This window comes from Amia ocellicauda, chromosome 17, assembly GCF_036373705.1.
Source record: "Amia ocellicauda isolate fAmiCal2 chromosome 17, fAmiCal2.hap1, whole genome shotgun sequence".
Taxonomy (NCBI): Eukaryota; Metazoa; Chordata; class Actinopteri; order Amiiformes; family Amiidae; genus Amia; species Amia ocellicauda.
Genome location: NC_089866.1, coordinates 25,384,206 through 25,407,238, shown reverse-complemented (window position 1 = coordinate 25,407,238; position 23,033 = coordinate 25,384,206). Strand labels below are relative to the sequence as shown.

The 23,033-nt window shown below is 41.8% G+C and overlaps 1 protein-coding gene across 2 annotated transcripts in view; it reads right to left on the bottom strand.

Annotated features, from left to right (window-relative positions):
- Positions 1 to 42: 42 nt before the first annotated feature.
- Positions 43 to 23,033, bottom strand: part of LOC136712843 (sarcoplasmic/endoplasmic reticulum calcium ATPase 2) — a 56,865-nt gene continuing 33,874 nt past the window's right edge. The window contains exons 6-22 of one of the 2 annotated variants that reach the window (XM_066689641.1): positions 21,261 to 21,341; positions 19,796 to 19,881; positions 18,562 to 18,859; positions 18,300 to 18,466; positions 13,376 to 13,464; positions 11,088 to 11,190; positions 10,829 to 10,960; positions 10,251 to 10,370; positions 9,919 to 10,137; positions 9,144 to 9,479; positions 8,843 to 9,063; positions 8,447 to 8,649; positions 7,607 to 7,692; positions 7,173 to 7,306; positions 6,160 to 6,277; positions 4,818 to 4,938; positions 43 to 905 (exon numbers count right to left, since the gene is read on the bottom strand). In XM_066689641.1, coding sequence (XP_066545738.1) covers positions 892 to 905; positions 4,818 to 4,938; positions 6,160 to 6,277; positions 7,173 to 7,306; positions 7,607 to 7,692; positions 8,447 to 8,649; positions 8,843 to 9,063; positions 9,144 to 9,479; positions 9,919 to 10,137; positions 10,251 to 10,370; positions 10,829 to 10,960; positions 11,088 to 11,190; positions 13,376 to 13,464; positions 18,300 to 18,466; positions 18,562 to 18,859; positions 19,796 to 19,881; positions 21,261 to 21,341 — 2,528 coding nt within the window. In that variant the 3' untranslated portion in view covers positions 43 to 891. Of the gene's footprint in view, positions 906 to 3,564; positions 4,939 to 6,159; positions 6,278 to 7,172; positions 7,307 to 7,606; positions 7,693 to 8,446; positions 8,650 to 8,842; positions 9,064 to 9,143; positions 9,480 to 9,918; positions 10,138 to 10,250; positions 10,371 to 10,828; positions 10,961 to 11,087; positions 11,191 to 13,375; positions 13,465 to 18,299; positions 18,467 to 18,561; positions 18,860 to 19,795; positions 19,882 to 21,260; positions 21,342 to 23,033 lie in introns of those variants that run through there. The other variant, XM_066689640.1, reaches the window with a different exon arrangement.

The following is a 23,033-nucleotide window of genomic DNA, read 5'->3' as shown; positions in this document are numbered from 1 at the left end:
GTTATGGACTTGACTCTAACAAAACACCAAGTGCAGGCCCAGTCTTGTATAGTTATTTTATTTACCTGAAACCACAATTCACGTGATGCATGTTACAATCGGTGCTGAAAGAAACCATAGCTCTGTTATAAGGGCTGACTGCTCATTTCAGTATGCTTGCATCACAGTTCTGTTGCACCAATACCTGCCCAACTACTGCAAGATGTCATTTTAAATAGTTACAATATTACAGTGCAAAACAAAAAAAGTCTATTCATGTATTCAGCACACCCAAACAGAAAAAAAAGCTTTCCTTAGGAAAAGTATCTGATAATGAAATGAAATGGTGGTTTAGCACTTTTAACATTCAACATCTGTACTGGTTCTTTAGGATGGATTTGTATATATATTTATATTTATATATATATGTATATCACTTTGCAATATTGTACATAGCTGTTTATAAAGAAACTTTAGATGATAAAATATACGTTTTGGCTACTTACAACTGGAGAACATGCGTTACAGTATATTATACATTTATATAAAACTGACATTTTACACAGAAGTGTGAAAAATTTGGCATGAAAACTCCTTAAGTCTTCGTTAAGGTTTCGAGGCTAAGCAAAGATTTGTCTTCATGCAGCGATGATGTCAGAGGCTTCTCCAGCAAGTTGCCCCAGTTCTTATAGATGAATTGCACAGTTTTGTTTCTACGTCTCCTATATAAACACACTTTTTGTCCATTTAAAAAAAAAAAAACATTTTTCTTAGATGTGTATATATATTTATATTTTGTTTGCACATTATACATGCAGGTCTTGGTAGATGTGGTGCCGCTCAAACACACATGCACAACACTAAAACAAAACCTTACATTGTCTGCAAAGAGTTTTAAAAGAGAAGTGGGGGTTACACTTCTCTTGCTGTAAAGAGAAAAGAGAAAAAAATGAATCAGTGGGGAAAGGGAGAAAATAAGATGAGGCGAGTTCAGAAGCAGACAATGAATGGAAGAAGCATCTAATGCATGCGAGATAAACACTTTGGACTCTATCCTTCACAGAGACCGTTTTCATATGATAACCTTGCAGTGGTCATAGGCCACTTTTCCTTATCAATTGAAGTTTCAATTTCACAGGTTAGCTTGCTTTTCTTGATCTGCCAAGTTTCATTCATCCAGTCTTGAATTAATGTTTCAGATGGGGGGATAAAGTGCAAGGCATTAGCGACAATTAAAAGGGAGTGTGTGAAACTACATGGATATATATATTAAGGGTTTTAATAATGAGGGTAAATATAAATGGCACTTCCTGCAAATGAATGAGCCACTCTTGGGATAGAAAGGACAGCAAAGTGAAATCCTCAAAATACTCCACTGCAAATGTCTGAATGCAGTCAGAGATGCTGCAAAAGAATGATCCGTTTGATTAGCGATGTTGGGTATTCTTGAAGCCGCTTGGCAAATCCTTGTACAAATTGTAAGGCACCTATAGCAGAGTGATGGCATTCATGGTGAAGTTTTTGGCTCATATTTGCAGGAATAACCATCCTCTTTTGAGTGAAATAGAAGGGAAAGGGAGGGTGGTTTATTTTAGGAGGGGACAATTATTGTGATGTTGAATGAAATGTACAGGTGACTACAAATTAATTATATATATTTTCAAAGAAAGTCCCTTTCTGTGCTGCTGGTGTAGCCTTACTGGGAATTGTCAGTGTCCTGGTCTCAAGTAAAAGTGTATGTTGTATAAAATGTCCCCAGTCCCTAGATACTTCAGACAGACACAATTTGACCACTGAAGCATTTTAGCATTCAGGCTTTGGTAGTATAGGGATTTGTTGAATTAGCCTTTATGTGGTAGGAAAGTTTAAATTTTGGTTTAGACCGTTTTATACATTTTCTTTACAATTAGGTTGTTTTTGTGTGCGTGGACTTCAAATGGTTTAGAAATACTCAAGTTACGCAATATGAATATCAGATACTACAGAGATGCGAAATGCCCTTACCATTAGCTCCTTTGGCCTGTACGCATGTTGCAGCTCTCCACCTACGGTAGTGCAATATGCAAAAACCTCAACAGATATCATTATTCGGTCGTCATTTACTTCTGAATGATGAAAGTCCACCTTCCTACCTACCTCAACCTAAGCATTCAAATTGCTCGGCTCATCCAAGTGACTTGATTTTCTGATGTCGAGTTTATGCTAGCATACCGTGCTATGCTGGGGGCAGCACTGTGCCAGTATGGTATGGTTCAGTACATTGGGCTCACATTTACACTATAAAAAGGTGAGAATAAATAAGAGTGCCCAGTAGCAAGTCAATGATGTATTATGTATATGATGGCAAAAGACTATTCCTTTGGTGGATCATGATGTTCTAGTTGTGTGTTTTTGTGTTTTTTTGGGGGTCTTATGCTTACTCCTTCCAAACTGTTTATATATGTACCACCAAAGTAAATAAAACTTGTGCCCTTCGCCCACCCGCAGACCAGTTCATTACGGAGCCAAATTCAGATTACAAGGCCAGAGATTCCGGTTTGGTTCTAGCTAGCTTTGGGTATTTGTTAGTGGAAACACTGCCATACCGTGAGGGCCTGGACCTAGTGTAAATGAGGCATAAGCTTCCCATACACGTGAATCTCACCCCTGTCCAATTAGTCGCATTCATGTAGCGCAGATTCCCACAGTTCTGCACAGATCTTCAGAATCCCACAGATCCCATTGGTAGAGCAGTGCAGACCCATGAAAAACAGTGCTACACAAACGCTGCATATTTAAAACGGGAGCTGTAGTCATCCAGTTGCACAAAGAAAAACTAAAATCTTAATCATGCATGTTTATTGTCGAAATATCTATCATTTGATGGCATGTTTGTGAATTAAACGTTAACAAAAATGTAAGCCTTTTGGGAACACACATGTGAGAAGGAAGCTGGGAATGCAGTGTACAGAGCTAGGCTTGACCAGGAGCAATGTGGATGAGGGGTGTATTACAGTACACGCATGCAAGGACAAGGATACTCACTTTGTTTAGGGAGGTGTTGGAAGGCATTGGAGGAAATGGCACAGTTAGGCTTGTTAACACTTGTGAATAAAGAACACAGCAGTACTAGCCTGGTATTGGAAGGAAGCATGCTTCAGAGGTACACTAGGTTATCATCTATAGAACAACACGCCTGGTGTAAACTAGAGTTAGGGTGATAGGATGGGGGGAAAAACGCAAAACTCCTATTATACACTGATACTATTTGGTAATGTGCTATGTACAGATTTACAGATTTCTCTAAAAGCAAGCATTTTGCCTTTAGAGTTCAGCCAGTGACTTAACCCCGGAGAGCGACAGGTACGTCTCACAAGGGCCAAACCAAACCATTCGTTTTGTGCTCAGTTGAATTAACAATCATCCACTTGGTATATATATTCAAGTATGTGCACCTATAAATATGTTGTATAGAAATGATCACAATGATAGGATGTCTCAGTGCTTCTAAATTAAGACAAAAGCCTAGTTAAAGGTTCAAGTGAGTGTATATATATATATTTTTTTTTTATTTTTTTTTTTTTTTAAAAAAGGACAAGAGAAAAGTTTTAGTTTTAAGATTTAAGCCCACTTAAAACATTTTAATAACTTGTTTTAATTTGATATTTTTCAGCTTCTTTTCTTTGTTAAACTCTGAATTAAACCCATGTTTTAAGGAACGGCTAAACATTTACCCTTCTCCCCACCCCCCCACTTAGAAAAAAAAATATCCACAAATGACTTCAGATAAAATACAAATAGACAAATAAATATCCTTAAAATTGTATGCACAAAATTGAACTGGAGGGAAGTTTTTTTTTTTCTGCACAAGCAAATATGGGCATACCTCAAACATCACCTAGATGTAAACATAAGGAAAATTATATGGGCCTGGGGGAGGCAATGAGCAATATTGACTGTATTGAGGTAGCTGTGCTCTGCCTAGTGCAGAAAAAAAAATGGCTTTTTAATAGTGATACAAAACGAGTGACCAATGACATCAAATCAGGAGAAAAACAAAACAGAACATGAGTCCATGCAACGAGAGTACATGCAATGCAGTTTTTTGTTCCTGTTGGTTTTAGTCACAACACAAATGAACATGTAAAACACTCAAATCATTGCTTAATGATACATGTCCATTGGCTCCAAGGTTCTCAAATGACATCACAAAAAAAAGATCAAACAGATTAGTAAACAGAATCCTGTACATGTTTTTTTTCCCCCTGCTCCTTCTTTCGAAAATTACAAAGACATATTTGGATAAAATAGTGTTACCTCTCTATACATGTGGATGGACAATTTTAAATAATTCATGTATGTTATAGGGGGGGTGCTAAAAAAAAAAAAAAAAAAAAAAATCGTATAGTAAATTTTCAGTTAGGATTTAATTTGAAATGAGATGTCCAGAAGGAAAATCTCAATCCGTAAAAAATATAACCTTAAACAAAAACAAACAACCAACCAAACAAACTTCACAACGATATTCTGCAAGCAACGTCAGAACTGGAGAACTGGCACAGCTGTTGGAATGCTGACATTTTTGCCAAAGTACCAAAAAGACGATGTAAATTAAATGCATTTTTAGTTTAGTAGTTTTTTTTTTTTTTTTTTTGATTGTTTGTTTCTTTGTTTATGGTCAAATCACCCACAGCAGCCCTGTTATGTCAGTCACGACCAGAACATATCAGACGCGTTAGTGTCTGTACTGTACAGCCAGACGACCAGAGGGAAGAAGACCAGCACAAACGGCCAGGAGATGCCCTCAGTGCATGCGGAGAAAGCACAGCTGCCACTCGCAGGCTTGGCCAGTTCTTTACCGGGCTCCAGGTAGTTGCGTGCCGCGAACTTGAGCAGCTCGTCCATGAGGATCACGGGCAGAGAAATCTTCAGCACCATCAGCCACTGGGTCACGTTCAGGGGTGTGATCTGGAAAATAAGCTGCAAGACACAGCAGGCAAAGCAGATGCTTGCATTAACTCAACCAAAGAAAAAAAAAAAAAAAAAAAAAAAGTCATGAACAACAAGGTGTAAGTCTCAGAATAAACTGAATGCAGCACAGAGCTCTTGGACAGGTTTCCGTTAAAGCCTGTTGAAGTTTGCTTGGTGATGATTTGGAGAGCGGAACAGGATTATAGCACTGAAATGGCTTCTGCCAAGCAGGCTAGATTAAATCTGTACTTTTCTAAACATTCCTCAAGGTCATGGGAAGAATTCAGTTCAAATAAAGGGAGTTTGGGACACTGGTGGAGTTTGCAGAACACTTTATATTAACTGCCCATATGGAAAGGTTTCTTAGGCAAGATTACACTGTAAATGGGGGGCTAAGGTCAGTGCTTGGTTTTTAATCCATCCCTGCTTGAGCCAACACCACTGGCAGTAGCACTTGGCTGGGGATACACTGGCAAAAGCTATCAAGACAACAGATATAAATTAGAGAGGCTGTATATTAAAACAGCAAGGAACATTAAGGCTAGGAACAAGAAGCGACCAGGACGTGTAAACACTGAAGACAACTGTCAAAACACTGGTGGGCCGGGTTTAAAATCTCCTTCGATTTCAGGCTTAGCGTTTCCTGACCGAAGAACAGACCTTGTTTGGAATCTGTTTATGGAATCTCTTGTGTACAGATGAGGGATGCCAATGTCGAACTCCCCCCCACCCCCCACTGATTTGCCCATACTGCCTATACCTGCTGGGAGCATGAAAATCTTGGTATCCATCACATTACATTCTAATTCTCCAATACCAAAACCAGTAAACCTCGGACTTTGAAGGCTAGTGAATCGTAAAGATCGCATTCACAAGCTCTTACTCTTGTCACTACTGTGTGATGAATAACTTGAGGCATTGTTCACTGCACTTGGGTGCACGACAAACACCCTGCTACACAGCCAAAAAAGAGCCATAAAAAGGCAGACGTGGATGTTTGAGTAGTTTGAGTTTGAATATCAGCTAGCCAGGTCTAGCCGGCTGGGCAGAGCGAGTAGGATGACTTCCTTCAGTCTGGAGTCACTTCTCATCTTTGAAATCCCCCAGGTCTCTTTGATTCAGTCAGACTGGGGGACAGGAAAAACCTGTTGGATCAGCCAGGCAGTGGGAGCTGAAGTGAACAGGAGGCTCTAGTGCTTGGATATGGAGGAGAAAGTGGAAGAGACTTACAGGCAGCGGCTCCACGTAGAGGATAAGGAAGTGCAGCGACATGGACAGGCAGATGGCGCCCAGCAGCCAGACGTTCTCCCAGGGGGGCATCCTGAGCAGAGACTGGTTCTCCGACAGGCTGCAATAGGAAAAAAGGCCGTTGAGACTGAAGGATTGGTTTCCAGTCAAGCGGTTGGTTTAATTCAAATCAGTATTCAAATCCAGCAGTGGAGAACCTCAAAAGGCTCTTGAAAAACAGCAACCAGTCTTGCCATCGTTGTGGATTGTAATAAGATCTTATTTGCTTATGCATTAGGTATCTGGCACTATATTTAATGCCACGTGCAACGTATTACCGTGGATCTGGATCCTGCAGTGTATTGTAGGCCATAATTCAAGTCCTGCACTGTTTAAACTTTTAAACTTTTTCACCATTAACTAAGTTTTTAATAACAGACTGTAATTATAGTATTCGATGCAGAAGCCTTCAACTAAATGAATAACACTAGTCTGACAATTTCTTCTGACATATGAAACCACTTGTGCTGCTTTGCCTGTGTAATTTGATTCACATTTAATCATGCAGAGGTCTCCCGAGACTGGTTCTCAATGGAGATGGACAGGAAATCACATATAAGAGGTGTAATCGTTTAATCCTCAAATTCCCCTTCAGTTTCTTATCAGGTCTGCTTTGATTTGAACATCTATTTCACAAAGCACATACATTAAAGAGTTGTCATGATTTCTCTGACCCCAAATAGCATCAACCCTATATTGTATGAGGGTATGAGGTATGAGGGAAATGCTAGGTAATTGGTGCGAGCTTTTACTTTTATGTCTACCTGTATAAAGGATGTTTGTGGGAAAATATCATTGTTTAAATCAAATCTATGCTTTAATAGCTGAAAATAATTGTACTGGTTGTACATCAGCCATGGCTCTCTTGGGAAGATGACACCACCTCAAATTGATGCATTCAGTGAACTATGAATCTAGGCTGCCTGTTGGGGCAGGGCAAGGCAGAGCAGACTGACCTGTTGAGAGCGTTGCACATCTCGATGGTGACCAGCACGGACAGGGCCATGGTCATGGGATACGGGGATTCAAACACCTCACATTCAAGGTCTTGGAAGTCTGGATTGTCAGGTCCACACTGCAGGAAGTGGCTCTGTGGGAGGGGGTTAAAACAAACAAAAAAATGAATAATTACACATACATCAAGAACCAACCAGAGAGAGCTATTGTGTGTGTATCACCTCTTTCTAAACCATTTACACTCTAAGGCAAGACTTTTTATAGTCTAGGGATTAAATACATATATAAGTGGTTTCTTTCAGGCTGGTTAACCTTAATACGATAATCATTAAAATAAAAGGTACAGTTCAGTTTCAGTTAGTCCTTTACTGCAGTGTGCTATCCCAAGCACTTCGCTGGTTCTTGTTGCTCTTCAAATCAAAATTAAACTCACCAGCTGGTAAAAGGTGATTCTGGGGCCATCATCTGCTGCCATAAACCACCAGGCTGCAGCTCCCACAGTGGCAGCTCCCACATAGCCTACAGAAAGTACAGGACAACAGTCAGTATACTAGTGTGTACCAAACCCCAGGAGGCACCAAAATGCATCAGTCCTGTAAACTAGTTCCTTGTGTAAACCATTACTCTCAACCATTACTTTATTTTCATTTCCCTAGGTACACCGGTTATGCTCTCTGCCGTGTAAATGGCTTTTGTACAAAACAGGGAAAGACAGTACTGGCTTCCACTCAAAGCTAGGGAAGACTGGGAGTGTAGATGCTTCCTCTTCATTCAGAGCACCAGCCATGGGCCTTCTGTATGAAAGTCCTCAGTTAAGCCAAGACAGACCCACAATTTCACACCAAGATCTAGTCACTCAGTTGCCTAGCACTGAATGATAAGTGATTGATTAACCCCACAGGGTTTGGAATACTAGCATAAAACTTGGTAATAGTTAACATCTAGGGGTAAAACATAAAATTTTAGAAGTTCTTAGGCTATATTCAGCTGTATACTAACTAACAGTGTCCTCATATGTCCAGTTCCTCAGAAAGACTTAATATATCACTCTTGGGTCAATTTGCCCTGAGATCGTCTTGCAGATCACACTTGGTCCACGCCTATACAAGGCTGTAACAAAAACATACAGAAAAACCTGTAGGACGGGCCGTAACAAAATGGCCGATGGATGTTAAATGGGGTTACTGCGATTGCAAACCACACATGGTTCAGCACAAGGCATCACACAACAGGCTTATTTCTGGTGGAAAGTCGCAAGCCGCATCACACTCACAGCCGATAGCCAGGTATCTGAAGAAGAGCCAGCCAGAGATGAGGGGCTCTCGGGCATTCCGGGGGGGCTTGTTCATGATGTCCAGGTCGGGGGGGTTGAAGCCCAGAGCGGTGGCGGGGAGGCCGTCCGTCACCAGGTTGACCCACAACAGCTGCACAGGGATCAGGGCCTCGGGGAAGCCCAGGGCAGCGGTCAGGAAGATACTGAAGGCAGGGATACAGAGAGGCATTTACCAACCAATCAGGCCTTAATTAAAAAAATAAATAAAAAATCTAAAACTGCAGTCAAATTTGAACTTAATTCTGAAATGAGGGGATTATTCTTTATTAATAACAATTCAAAACAGATGCCCGATATGTTAATAGAAGCGAACTGTTAAGTATATTGGGTCCTCACCAGACGACCTCGCCCACGTTGGAAGAGATGAGGTAGCGGATGAACTGCTTCATGTTGTTGTAGATGGCACGGCCCTCCTCCACCGCTGCCACGATGGTGGCAAAGTTGTCATCGGCCAACACCATCTCTGAGGCGGTCTTTGCCACCGCGGTGCCAGAGCCCATGGCAATGCCAATCTCTGCCTTCTTCAGGGCGGGGGCGTCGTTCACACCATCCCCGGTCTGCAGTACACAGGTGTCAGTGAGAAAACGAGCATCGCTACCAAGGACACTCTGGAAGAAAATGCAGCGGGCGTGCTTACCATGGCGGTGATCTCATCAAAGGCCTGCAGGAACTCCACGATCTTGGACTTGTGGGAGGGCTCGACCCGGGCGAAGCAGCGGGCATGCATGACAGCGTCTCTCTGGGCGCTGGGCGAGAGATCGTCAAACTCGCGCCCCGTGAAGGCCATTTGGGACACGTTGTCATCCTCGCTGAAGATGCCGATGCGCCGGCAGATGGCTACAGCCGTGCCCTTGTTGTCCCCCGTGATCATTATGACCCGGATACCTGCCAGGCGGCACAGCTTGATGGAGGCGGCCACCTCGGTCCTAGGGGGGTCCAGCATGCCCACACAGCCCACGAAAGTCAGGTCCGTCTGGGCACGAAGAAAGAAAAACCTTTCCTGTGTTTTATCTCTGCAGCTAAGTTAGCACTGTGGCTACTGTGAAGTGCACTTCACAGCTCTCGCATTAAACATTTACCACAAATAATTTGGGATATTAAAATCAGGCCTGAAGCAAGCATGGAACAGTTCTCTGAAACAGGGAATATGTCTTTCAGAGTTTAATTTATGCATGTGCGGCTGGTATTTCATTTTAGAGCCTTCACATCATTCGTAGTCTGCATGTTGTGCGAAGATGCGGGCTTGTTTTGACTGGTGAAAATAAATGTAAATGTTCCACAGTGGGCTAGAACAGTTACCATTCTTCACATGGAGCTTAAATCTGCATTGTGCAGATCCAAGACTATAAACCTAGCAGTGCAGTACTTCCCCATGGCTCAGTTCTGTGCAGCCAGCAGGGCAGCACTCTTACCTCATACTCAATAAAGCGAGCGCTGTCCACCAGTATTAAGTCCTCTTTCCTCAAGGGGTTGTCTCGTGTGGCCAGGGCCAGGCAGCGCAGGGTGTCCTTGCCGGTGCCCCACTCCCTTATCACAGACAGGATCTTCTCCTTGATGCCTGGAGACATGGGCACTTTGGTGCCGCCCACTCGCACATGGGTGCACCGGTCAATCACTCCTTCAGGGGCTCCCTGAAAACCAACAGTAGAGTCAGACTGGCACCCTTCTATAGCTTGCCATGTTCAATAATACATACTAACTGGAATCTAAATCGGATTACATTGGAAACTGGGAGAGAAAGTACCTTAACAAACATCTTGCCAATAGAGGAACGGGCCTTGTTGGGGGTGCAGTACACGGACATGGACTTCCTGTCCCGGGAGAACTCCAAGGTGAACTCCTTCTTCATTAGTTGCTTGATCACCTGTCAGCACAACCCAACAGGGAACACATCAGCACACTGGGGCTGAATATTACACCCACCATCCCACCTTCAGTCAGGGGCTAAGGATCATTTTAATGTGGTCTAATAAATCCAGTAATTAGTTCAAATACATAAAAATCGAGTGTTTGGCTGTAATAGACAACTCTGTAGCTGTCAAGCGGGGCAGGGTTGGAGACCTCCAGGACTATGCGGTCCAGGCAATTGTATTAAAAGCATTTGATACCAGAGCAGATTGACCATAATTATGGGTCTGCAGCAGTTTCAATATTGGTTTCATTCAAAATACAATCCACACCCAGTCATGTACAGGAATGCACAAGCAACAGGGAACAGCAGCGCATACACAGAACAGTAGAAGACTACATTACAATGCAGAGGTGGGTCAAAGTCTTGATTTGGTCTAGCCTCAAGTCCTGTGCAGCGATCACGGGACTCACCGAGTTGCAGGCATTGGCTCTCTCAATCTTGGACAGGCCCTTTAATTCGGTATCGAAAACGTTCATCTTCTCCACCAGGCAGGTGAGGGCAGTCTCTGTTGCCTCCCCTACCTTCTCAAACACTCCCTTGGTCTGCAGAGCAAAGAAAATCACGCTTAGGAGCACATATAGGGGTCAAGTAACAGAGCCTGTGGTTTCTCAGACATGACATTTCCACGAGAGAGGTAAAACTAGTACAGCAGCAGGCATTAACACGGACCTCATTGAAGTCCAGAGAAGAGTCGTTGCACAGAGCACAGATTGTTGCCATTTCCACCAGGCCGTCATACTGGGAACACTTCACTGGCTTGTTATCTCTAAACCTGTGAGGCAACAGAGAAATAGACATTTGTAACGTATAAAGAAATCCCTTAGCAAGCAAAAAGCTCAGTTAAAGGCATCATTAATCCAATGCAATAAGAGCTCAATTAGAACAAAAAGATAAAACCAGGGAATCTCCAGGACCAGGGTGTTCAAATCCTCCTGCTTTAGACAGGTCTTGTCATTAGGATTGAAATTCATGCAAATTCATGCAAACTATATACAATATACAATATACAAAACTATAACTCGTAACACTATAACTATAAAAAGTAGATAAAATTCATTTGAGGCCCCAAAGCATTTCAGATCCATTTAGTCTTTGAAGGGTCAAAGAGATTTTGAATTCCTGTTAACTCCTCTGATCGTGCCCATTACAGACGTGTATAACTGCCTGCAGACCACTGTCAATAGGCACTGGCACTTTAGCGTATAACTATCCATAACAGCTTAACACAATTCCAACAGTCAAACCCACTGCAAATCGAAGTCTTAATGTACTGTAGTGGTTTTGTCCACGCTATAAATAGACAACCCACAATATGAAACCGGTTTCAGATGTTTTGTTTATATAAATGTCGGGTAATCATCTGGACCCTGGTTCCCTAAAATCTATTCGCAATCCCTTTCCTAGCTTTTAAATCAATATAGTAATAAGAAAATTAGTTTAGAGGACTCAGTGCAGCCAAGTACTAATCATTTCATTTCAAGTGAAATAAATGAAGAAAAGCTCTTACTACAGATTGCAAATTAAGAAAAACTGTTCTTATGGGTATTACACGTCAGATTAAATCTTGATCATTTTCAGGGACTGGTTTCTGCAAAACCCCTCTTTATTTTGCAAACTGTGAACCTGACTCGAACCTCCCGCAAGTTTCTGGCCTTCGTCCTTTGCTATCGTTAAGGGAATCCCTAATTTCTTAGCTGGATGATTTATACAAAAAATAAAAATAAAAATGTCAAGGCCGGGCTGGCGAGGAGTAAGAACAACAAAACAATGCAGGCCCCACCTACATGAGCAATATAAATGGAAGCATACAGAAAGGCATTTCCATTCCGAAAACCAGGAGAAGCAGACCCCCCACCTTTCAAGAAAGCAGAGATCATTCGGCTCAGATAACAGATGCCTGCCAAGGACATTTATTGCCAGAGCATGCCTGCAGCATACTGATGACTCCAGCATGCAAAACAAAAATCGGTCCCTACTGCTCTGTCACAGTTAGCACTTTTCTCAAGCACAGACACCCACCATTCTGCATCTCGATCCAGGCATGATCACCATAAAGCAGGAGGTGTAGCCTTCCAGGTTTTCACCTCCCGAGATCGGACTGGGTGGTGGCGAGTGATTTTGCATTGTGCTGCCGTAGTGAGAGACCAAAGGCTGCAGCACTAAAAATCACAGTACGGTCAGTGATCATTTAATGCATTATTGCATTGCGCTGCACACACTGCCTTCGATAAGCCATTAAATGACGTCTGAGACCTAGCTGAGAGACGGCAGCTTTTTTTTTTCTCTCTCCTTTTTTGGTTTACAGATACACTTCAGCAATTCCACACAGGGTGGCCAAATAAATACTAGATGATGCACTGCTTGATTGAGTGCAGAAAATAGCAGGAGGGAGAAAAACCAAAAACCATTGCAGAACTGAAGCATGGTGTGGTAGACTGTCTTTTGTCTCTGTTTCGCAACCATTTATAAACCGTTTTCCCCAGGACAGTCTGAAACAGTCCATTACACAAGATCACCCAACCAGCACCTTTATTTGATGCTTACTAGACACCAGATTCTGTTCAAAGGTACTGTAGTCCCGCAATATTGATTGGTCACTTACTACAGTTTGTTTCTCTGCATTAGTCCTTGAATTTTGGATTGCATCGTGTATGCCTTAGCATAACCTTTATTTAATTTTATTGGGCAGTTCTGTGTTGAAGGTGAGTGAGTGACACTGGGCAAAGGCATCAGCCAAAGAAGAACCCTCAATCACCCAACTGATGTTGAAAGATATTCCCTTATCAGCACTGTCTCAGGACTAGGCCCGATTTCTATGAAAGAGCGTTATAGTTGCTCAGCAGGGATCTTGGAACAGGGAACGCCAGCTTGATACTGAATATCGGTTAGAACACAGTACGGTGACCCAGGCCACGGGTGGAGCGTGGGCGTCTTTGCGGACACTGATCTGTACTCACACTTCTCCCTCCGGGGCGTAGGTGGAGCCGGTGATGGTGAACTCACTCAGGGCGCAGTTCTCTCCCTCAGCTTTATCAAGAATGAACATCTGAATGCAAAGCAAGAGAGGGGATAGGTTAACATCGTGATACACTTATTATTTTGTTATACATTTTGAAGATTAAAAAAAACATATATATAAAAAGGTAATTTGTTTTTGCATTAAGAAGTTGGTGATCTTGTGTCCTTTACTGGTGCCTTCCAGTTATGGGGAACTGCAGTCACTTTCACAGTTGAAAAGGGATAAACTGCTGAGCGAGGGGTTTCCATACTGTAAGCATACCATAATATGCTATAATCTCCTGCCTGGGAAAACTCTGAATAGTGGACTCAACAGATTACAATGAGGAAAGTAAATAAAGTATGTATAAAACCTCTTACAGGGCTTCTTTCTATCCAGCCTTTTTTCATTTTTTTTATTTTTTAGAAGACATCTCTACACACAGAAGAGCAGTCTAGTTTTCCAATGAAAGCAAACCGCGAGGCTCGCCAACACAACAGCAGGGAGATGCGTTTGCGATGCCGAGGGGAGCTCAATTCCCACAGGAAGGTCCAGACAAGCCAGGAGGCAGACTGGCCTGATTCTCACAGCAAAGCAATCTGAGAGGGGACAAAAATCTTGCTGCCGAAGAGGAGAGCGATGCATAAAAGGATGAAGGAGTCTCTCTGGTGCTAGAATAGGAAGTTCACTTCAAACAGCTGCAACGTAAAGAGTGAAAATGTATATCCAATTCAAATTACACTCAGCACTGCTATTTTTGGAGTTTTGTCCCCTGGTGAAACAGAATCCATAATCTCAGTGCTGAAATTGCTACTCCTGAGATACACTGATGAATGAAAATGTTGAATGCATTCCAAAACACACTGACTAAATATAGACACCATCATCTGTGTGTGTATGCGCACGCACTCAAGTTAAAATTATGGGTATACATTTAAAAAAAACAAAAAAAAAAAACTAAAATTAGTCAGTGGAAATTACACTTTCTGCTATACTGCTGAAGATCGTGAACAAATAGCAATCTGCAGCCGTTTCATCTATTTAGAAGTTGTTCGAAGTTGGCGTTCGCCGCCGACGATGTGGGGAGAGAGACAGGGAGGCGAGGAGCTCGACAACATCCTATTCAGCACAAGGTCAGTTATGCAACACCACTGCAAGTAACCTGGCTGCTGAATACAGATTAGTGACAGCGCTGCCCGAGAGATGCACAAGCACAGAGCCGCCCGCTTCAAAAGCTGCAGCGTAAAGCTAGAGGCTGCTCTCGCACAAATCCCCTTACATCAAACGCAGGTCCCTCTTGCCCAGTAAACCACGCTACACAGAGGCCTGGAGCATATCTTTGACAACCTGGGTGCTTCCGATTGGGACTCCATAAGGGTGCATACCTAAACTCCGCATCACTTCTCATTAAATGGTAAACTTGGTTGGTGGGACACACACTTTATAACTACGTTATAAAACTGTTTCATTGGCTGAGTTTACATGCTGGTAAGTATGTCATTATTTCAGGTGGTTACGGCTGGGTGAAGTTTGAAGTAGTATTGAGTATGAAACAAACGCATCAACCCGAAACAGGAATTGATAAATGCATACAGTGAACGAACCACCGCATTGTAAAATTGTAATACAACCACCTCTCTGTTGAAGTCTGTCAGCGAGTCAACTCTGCACTTCTCTCACCGTCGTCCTTTTAAAAAAAAAAAAAGGCGTTGTGGCCGATTTCAGCAACACAGCCACACTCTGCATTTTCTTGAAAACTGATAACATTGCAGTTTAATTTATTTGACGATTATCAGCTGCTGGATCTTCTGAATAAACCTAAGGGTTAGAAGACTTCAAAGCTTTGTGCTTTATTGTCAGTATATGTCCATGGACAGGTATACTTAATATAGGGCTGTGCGATATGACGATATATATCATATTACGCTATATCGAGGGGTCGTAAATTGCAATCTATACGGCAGTATTTTTTGTCATTAGGACACTTTGCGTTCTTCCCGGTTCTTCTACACGTGCTGGATGCAGGTAGAAATGAGCATCAGAAACACAGACAGACATGGAGGAGAGTGAACTGACACAGAATAACCAACACAACCAAGAGACACTTTAGTGCACAAGCGCACACGGTCCGCCCCGCTCTCGTCGCCGGGCTAAACTCGATCTGCAAACACCCCCCACCCCTAATTTAGATTGATATCATTTGTATAAAAATAATAATGTTTGTTTGCATTTTAATAAATTGGAAAGCAATGCAAACACATGCAGAAAGTATAATTTTCTTTGTATTAAGATGGTGTAGTGGTTCAACAGTTGTATTTATTATTATTATTATTATTATTTCACTTTTATAACTATTTTGTATTAACATCGTGCTGTATTTGTAAGTAGAATCGAAACGCGACAGTCAGAGAAGAAATGTCTCTGTCTAGTAGATGTTAATGCGCCACTATTAACCTGGGGTGCTAAATCTACCTGAATCTGTACCATTTTACAGCACATGTGTTGCATGATTAATATTACTTGTGCTATTGTTGTTATGTGACAGTAAATCATACTGTGTATATGTATATATGTGCTCTGAGGAAGATAAGTCGAAACGCGTAAGCATTATGATGTTCACTTTTTCTCTAATAAATAATTTGAGACATCAGTGAATATGGATTGTTTTTAGACGGGAGCTGCTGTCCTTCCTTCCTTGACCGGATAATTGTTCTATATAAAATCCCTGGGATAAGGCACCCCGCATTTAAGATTTATTAAAACTATTGTAACGCCAGCTATTTTTAAACATATGTATATGTGTGTGTGTATATATATATATATATATATATATATATATATCCCATAACAACATAACACACGTAATAGTAAACACTTGCCCTGTAATGTGTTGCATTCTGCATATATTTACCATGACAGCCTGCATGTAATATTTGTTATTTTTGCTTATTGAAGGATTAACGAAATACTTGTAGTTTGAATGTCTTTGGTCTTATTTTGTGGCTTGATTGGATAAAAACAAGAAAGAGAAATATATTGTGCATCGCCCAAACTTCTAAAAATAGAGATTATTTTTAAGTCATATCACCCAGCCCTAACTTAATATAATACTAAATCCATGCCTTGTTCTACTCCAAAATGTCTTTGCAAGAGCACATCCTGTTCTTCAGAATAGGAAATGGATCCAGCTGCTACTCGATGGCAGTCAACTAAAATCATTGCTCTCTTCATAAATTTACACATGCATAAATATTGCCCCTGTCAGACCCTCATTGACTCCACTTTAATCCACATACAAGCATGACAATGAAACCAGATCCAACCAGAGAAGATGTCACAGTAAATCAGTGTCCATACGCATTGGGACCTAATTAGAAAGCTGCACTTCCCGATAAGATCTCGATTTCTATGACTAAAATGAAATTAAGGATCCTATTTAATACAGGAATTGAATAAGAAGTCTAAAAACAATCTCTTAAAATTCACCTTTTGCTGAACGGTACTGTACCAAACATTTTCATTGACAATAAGGCGAGTACTGTACTGTGCTTATGAAATCAGGGCTGCATCTTTATCACACTCACACCTTCAACCTATTTCTCCAATAGGAAGAGCAGTTTCAGGGAGCACAGTTACAACCTTGAAAATCTGGAGCTCCCAGAACTGTTCACATTCCCCCAGCTGTTCCTACTCGACACTCCATTTTAGGACATTTCATTTCAACGATTCCACTTGATTTAAGCCAAGATGAAATTGCATTAGACACCTACAGATCTCGTTCCTCAGAGGCTTTTGTTTTTTAGCTTCAGAATGTCTCGAATGGTCCAGTGGGACAAAAAATTAATAATCCCTGGAGCAGGTGAGATTGCAGAAAGCGTGAAAGTGTTTTACAACAACCAGTTTAGGCTGGGATGAAGATCTCTTCTGATTTCTGCACATGACACAAAGCTAGCATGTACAGTGCATTCTTTTAACAGTAGAATTAACACCCAGTGATGTGGAATTATCCAGAAGTTAAATGGTAATGCGTTTCTCCTGACCAAAAATCACTATCTTAGCCCCATTGCTAATACATAGCTGGCAAAACTTATGTTGTGTAGGGTCAGCATTACTCCCTGTAGTAAACTTTAAAAAGTGCGTCAATTATTTAGTATAACTACATCTTACAAGGTTTGCTAGCCTACAAATTAAAATACCTGCTATTTTTATCTGCCAGGCTTTGAACGGATTTCCCTGCTAGTTTGACCTAGCTTGCAAAGGGGAAAAACAGAGCATCCAATTTTAGCAAGGTAATTGTGTCGGCTTTAAACAAAGCCATTTGTGAAACTGCCTAACTTGCCACACCCTCCAGTGTTTCAATTAGTTTTTGCAGGTTTTCAGTCAATGTAAAAATGTACAGTGTAAAAATGCATCTTGTTGAATATAATAAGCATTGCCAGGCTGGATATGGGATGTGAATGGTACCGATGGCTGATTACCACTTTAAAGGCTTGAAAATTAGAAGCAGAGGCAAATCAATTAAAATCGGCCCTAATTACAAGCACTGCAGTCACCATCAAGGCTTCAAGAAAGTGAACAAGTAACAGTTGTGAAAACCTGCATCTAAATTGCATCTTTCCTATATTCATATTTGTGATGGGAAAATTAAAATCAAAATCAAAATCAATAAATGAAACTGGAAAGTGACGCACTGTGATCTAAGAATTGTGAAAAACTGGGCATGCAGTCTAATGCCCATTGTATTGTAGTCTAAATACAAGATCTCCTTTGAGCTATACTGCTTAGTACTGGATTGGTGTCCTTAGAATTGAAGAACCCCAACCCTGACACCCCTTCCATTCCCCTCCCTGTGGTGGTCGCCCCACATCAGCACTCAGCCTCACCCTGCACACAGACATCTGGTTGGTGGTGAGGGTGCCGGTCTTGTCGGAGCAGATGACGGAGGTGCAGCCCAGCGTCTCCACAGAGGGCAGGCTGCGCACAATGGCATTCTTTTTGGCCATGCGCCGAGTGCCAAGGGCCAGGCAGGTGGTGATGACCGCGGGCAGACCTGACAGACCAAGAGAGAGAGGTTAATACACTGACTGACTGACGTAGAATAAGTCCCACCCCTTCCCCTTTGCATTCCCTTCCCTCTCCCCTCACCCTCGGGGATGGCGGCCACAGCCAGGGCCACAGCAATCTTGAAGTAGTACACTGCCCCACGGATCCAAGAGCCGCCGTGCACGGGGTCGTTGAAGTGACCGATGTTGATGATCCACACAGCGATGCAGATGAGCGAGATGACCTTGGATAGCTGCTCGCCAAACTCATCCAGTTTCTGCTGCAACGGCGTCTTCTCCTGCTCCGTGGATGCCATCTCGTCGCGGATCTTTCCGATCTCGGTGTTCACCCCTGTCGCCACCACCACCCCCACTGCCTTGCCCGCCGCGATGTTGGTGCCCTGGAAACAGACAAGACCTGGGATTACTGGGGGTTCCAAACCTGTTGCCACCTGCATAAAACCTTTAAGTACTGAATAAGTATAAAATATACTGGAGTCAGCCTTTAGTAGTTTATTAACTTCAGCGTGTTGAGGTGCTTTGTGCTATAACCCACCAACTCAAGGAAGACGTCAAGGGAGAGTTAAAAGGAATGATTCTGAAGTTATTTTATGTAACCAGCCCCTGGTCTTGTATAAAAACCTGCTAGACTACAGCTCTCCATCACCCTAAAACCACCAGGTGCTTCACAAACATTTCCTTCTGATCAAATGGTTGTTAGATATCATCTGGAACCAAGACCTACACACCCTTCACTCCACAAGCGAAGCTTCAAGACCCAGAAACATGTGGGAAGGTTTGACCAGTTCTCACGACACTAGATTCCATTAAGTAATTAAGGGCTTGGATGAGTCAGAAGACCAGGAAGGAGCATCATTTATGAAGTGTTTGTTTATGAACTACATCCACCCATGACAGCCAGTCATCCGAAATTAACTGGATGCCTAACAAAAAAATAAAAATCACACCGGAAATTCTCTGTACAAAGCATTTAAATTCAAATCCTACGTTGTCGGCCCCCCACCTCTCTTCTCCAAGGCACTGGCGCTACAAGATCAGAAATTAGTGGTGCGAGAACAGAGTCTATCTGCTCAGTTGGAAATCAATGTCGTTTTTGGCACGGCTCCATGTACAGCAGGTGTTTCAAACAAATCCAGGATTGCACCCGTGTGCAAAAACATACCAGCAGACATGAATGGCACAGAAACGTTCGTGCCATAGAGGGAATTCTAGGTTCAGGAAATTCTAGGTTTTAGAGATCATACTCACTACAGGAACACTGACAATACCACCCAGTATAAAAGGGAAAAACTTCAAACATCCCTGCTGTTACTTACAGAAAATAGCATGTTCTTTTTGTCCTGGTTCACCGCCCGGGGGTCAGGAACAGGGTCGGTGTGCTTGATGACAGACACAGACTCTCCTAAACAGAGGATACAGAGCAAAAGGTCGGTTATAACAGTCCCAAGGGAGCTTTATCCAGCCTGCGTTGGCCTGCTCTTAGATCCACGATGATAAAATCCTTTCTTCACCCTTCTGCTGAAAGGACAAGAGGCGGTGGAGGGGAAGTGGCTCAGAGTTCATCACTGAAAAACCAAATTCCTGCTCTGGATTGAAATCATTACATGCTCATGTACACCAGAAAGACACCAATTCAAAAAATCCTAGTCGGCTACCAATTAAGGGCAGCAGAATACAGTAATCCGTTCTCAAGTCCCTTGTGCGCTCTCACTCATATGATATTTGGGCAGCAGATGGGCCTATGCTGTACAGATCCTTAATAAATCACTGAAGCATTATACAAGAAGGAATGCACTTTGGATACCCCCCTACTCACTATACATCAGGAATGTGCTGAAATAAAAAATAAAAAGCAATCTCACTTTTTTCATGAGTCTTCGCAAATCTCTGGATCCTATACTGATAGCAACTCAAAGGCCAAGAAATAAACCTTCAGTCTGTTCCCATGATCACCACAAAATGCTTACTTTTAATATAAAATGAAGCTGGTACCTGGAGCTTGCAGCCACACCTAAACATTCACCTGCTTCATATGAAAAGTTTAAAGCCTACATTTTAAGATCTCAGTTAGGCCATTTTCAGTTATCAGTCAGCGGACCAAACAATTATTCAATGCCTTTCCATCTAGGTGGGCTAGATAAATCCTCTGATGTACAATTGCTACAGCATCCATAGTCGGTTTCATTAACTTCTAATCTCAAATCTACAGAATTTGCTTAAAATGTAGCATATCTGGAAATGTGGAACTAACTTTAAAAGCTCCTGCTTGCACAAAATCGCTCTGTGGGTTTTTAAATTTGGCTAAAAGCACTGCAAGAAGCATCCTACTGATGTCAAAATAGAAGTCTACTTTTCATCCATCAGATTTTTATGCAAGCTCCAAACAGACGTCACCGTACAAGTTGGGAAAAACTAAGATGTATATATAACTATTAGAAACGGTAAATTAAAATGTCCATCAAGAGTGTTGCATTGGGTAACAAACAAAAAAAAACATCCTGCATCACAGTGAGTCATACACTAGCGTGGAGTCCTTTAAAACTGTAAATGTTATCTGAAAATAGCAGCTGTGGAGCCTGTGAAAATTAATTGATTGGTATAGAGGCAGAGCACTGCACAGTAGCTCCAAACTTCAGCAGTGCCTTTTGATGAGATTCAATGATCTATTTTGGTCCTTGCGCTTGTCCCGGTTAAAAGTGGGCAAGAGGAAAAAAGAAGCAAAGAAAAAGAATGCAGAAAAAAAATAACCCACCAAACTACAGAACCCCACAAAATAATTACCTGTCAGGATAGACTGGTCCACTCTCAGGGTTGTAGATTTGATTGAAGAGAGTCTGATATCAGCTGGAACCTTGTCTCCCACTGAGAAAGACAGCAACCAGGGAACATTCATTAGTTTAATGAGCTTTTTCTTTAAGTGTAGTTTGTTTTGATTTTTTAAAGAGAAAGTCTTGCCTCTGTAGAAATCAACACATGCATTTGGATTTAAAAAGCAGTCTTCACAGATCACTGTGTCAGTTTGTCTGTTGCATGATCTCAGTACGATAGGGTCTCATTGAAGACTAAGTTGAACACATGACTGAAGCAGTATTACTATACATTTTTAAGTCTCTGCAGCTCTTCAGAATGTGTACATATTTTAGATGTGATTTGAGATCTACTTTTTCAATCTGAAAATTGAAAAAGTCTCTATGGATTAGGTTTGGGAAGATTGCGGTACACTGATTAGCTTAAGCTTGTCTGACTTAAGTCACAGGAAGGAGGCCATAGTCAGTTTGCATCTACTAACACCAGCAATCCAGAAACGCATGCACCAATAATTGACTCGAGCATTACACGATCTGTCATTTTCTTGGTCGAGGTTCGTGTTTATGTCCCACATTGCTATAAACACGAACAAAGGCCTTAGTAGAGAGGGGCGGAAATCAGCTAGCCTTACAAAGGGGTGTTGATGAGGAACAAGGCAGTTTGGGACACCATTGAATAAAAACGAAACTGAAAATAAAAATCTGAAAATGTGAACGAACTAAAAACTTGCAGATGCAGGGTTGGTTCCTCAAAACCGGGGGGGGTGTTACACAGATCTTAGACATATACAATTCTAAAAGGAAGCTCCACACACCAGCTCTGTAGTCACACACACAGAGAGCTGAGGTGAGAGGATGGGGATGTGGGGAGGAGGTTATGTTTTTTTTTTTTGTTTTTTTTTTAAATATTTTATTTATAACAGGATATCTGGTCAGGCTCTGACGCTTCTCGATATTGCTCCTGGGTTTTCAATTGCAAGCCCTTTGCTGCAATGTGAACAAAAACTGAAGTGACCACCTTCTGGAGATTTTACTTTTCCCTCTCTCAAACCCCCTCCCCCTCCTTTTATCCCCCCCACAAGGATACAAATAATATACACAAAATACTTTAGGTGCATTCACAATAAACAAAGGGACACTGGTAAAACAACTGGTTCATCAGAAATATTTATCTACCCTCTAGTTTTTCTTCACACATTCGTTTACAGGGCTTGGCTCCACTGAAGCGCAGTGAAGACGTTCCTTGGTAAGAAATGTCGATTTGCTCAAAATCTGACGTGCACCGTTTTGGTGTTATCTGCACACCACAAACAGGCAATAGTGTGACTGCTTCCTGAAGTGTGTTTTATTATAATAATAAAAAAATTAAAATAAATAAAAAACCAACAACTAAATCTAAATATCAGGCTTCAAGAGGAAGGTTGGTCTCTTTCTTCCTTGTGCACTGAGCAACTTTCTTAAAGGTAATCGACCTCAGAATATTCCATTATGTAATCTGCAAACTTATTAGTAGCTGTAAAGCAGCATTCTTGGAACCTATTTGATAGAATCAAAGACGAGTTAAGCATACACAGAGTGAGGGTAGCTTTATGTTATAGGCTACACATGTATAGTTTAGAGGTCTGCCTCCGTATCTATGCATACATTGAAAGCATGCATAGATAATACATGCATTATAATTAACCAAATTCAACTTCAATTGAACTTCAAAATTCCCACTCCAAGAACACAGACCCTGATCCAACAG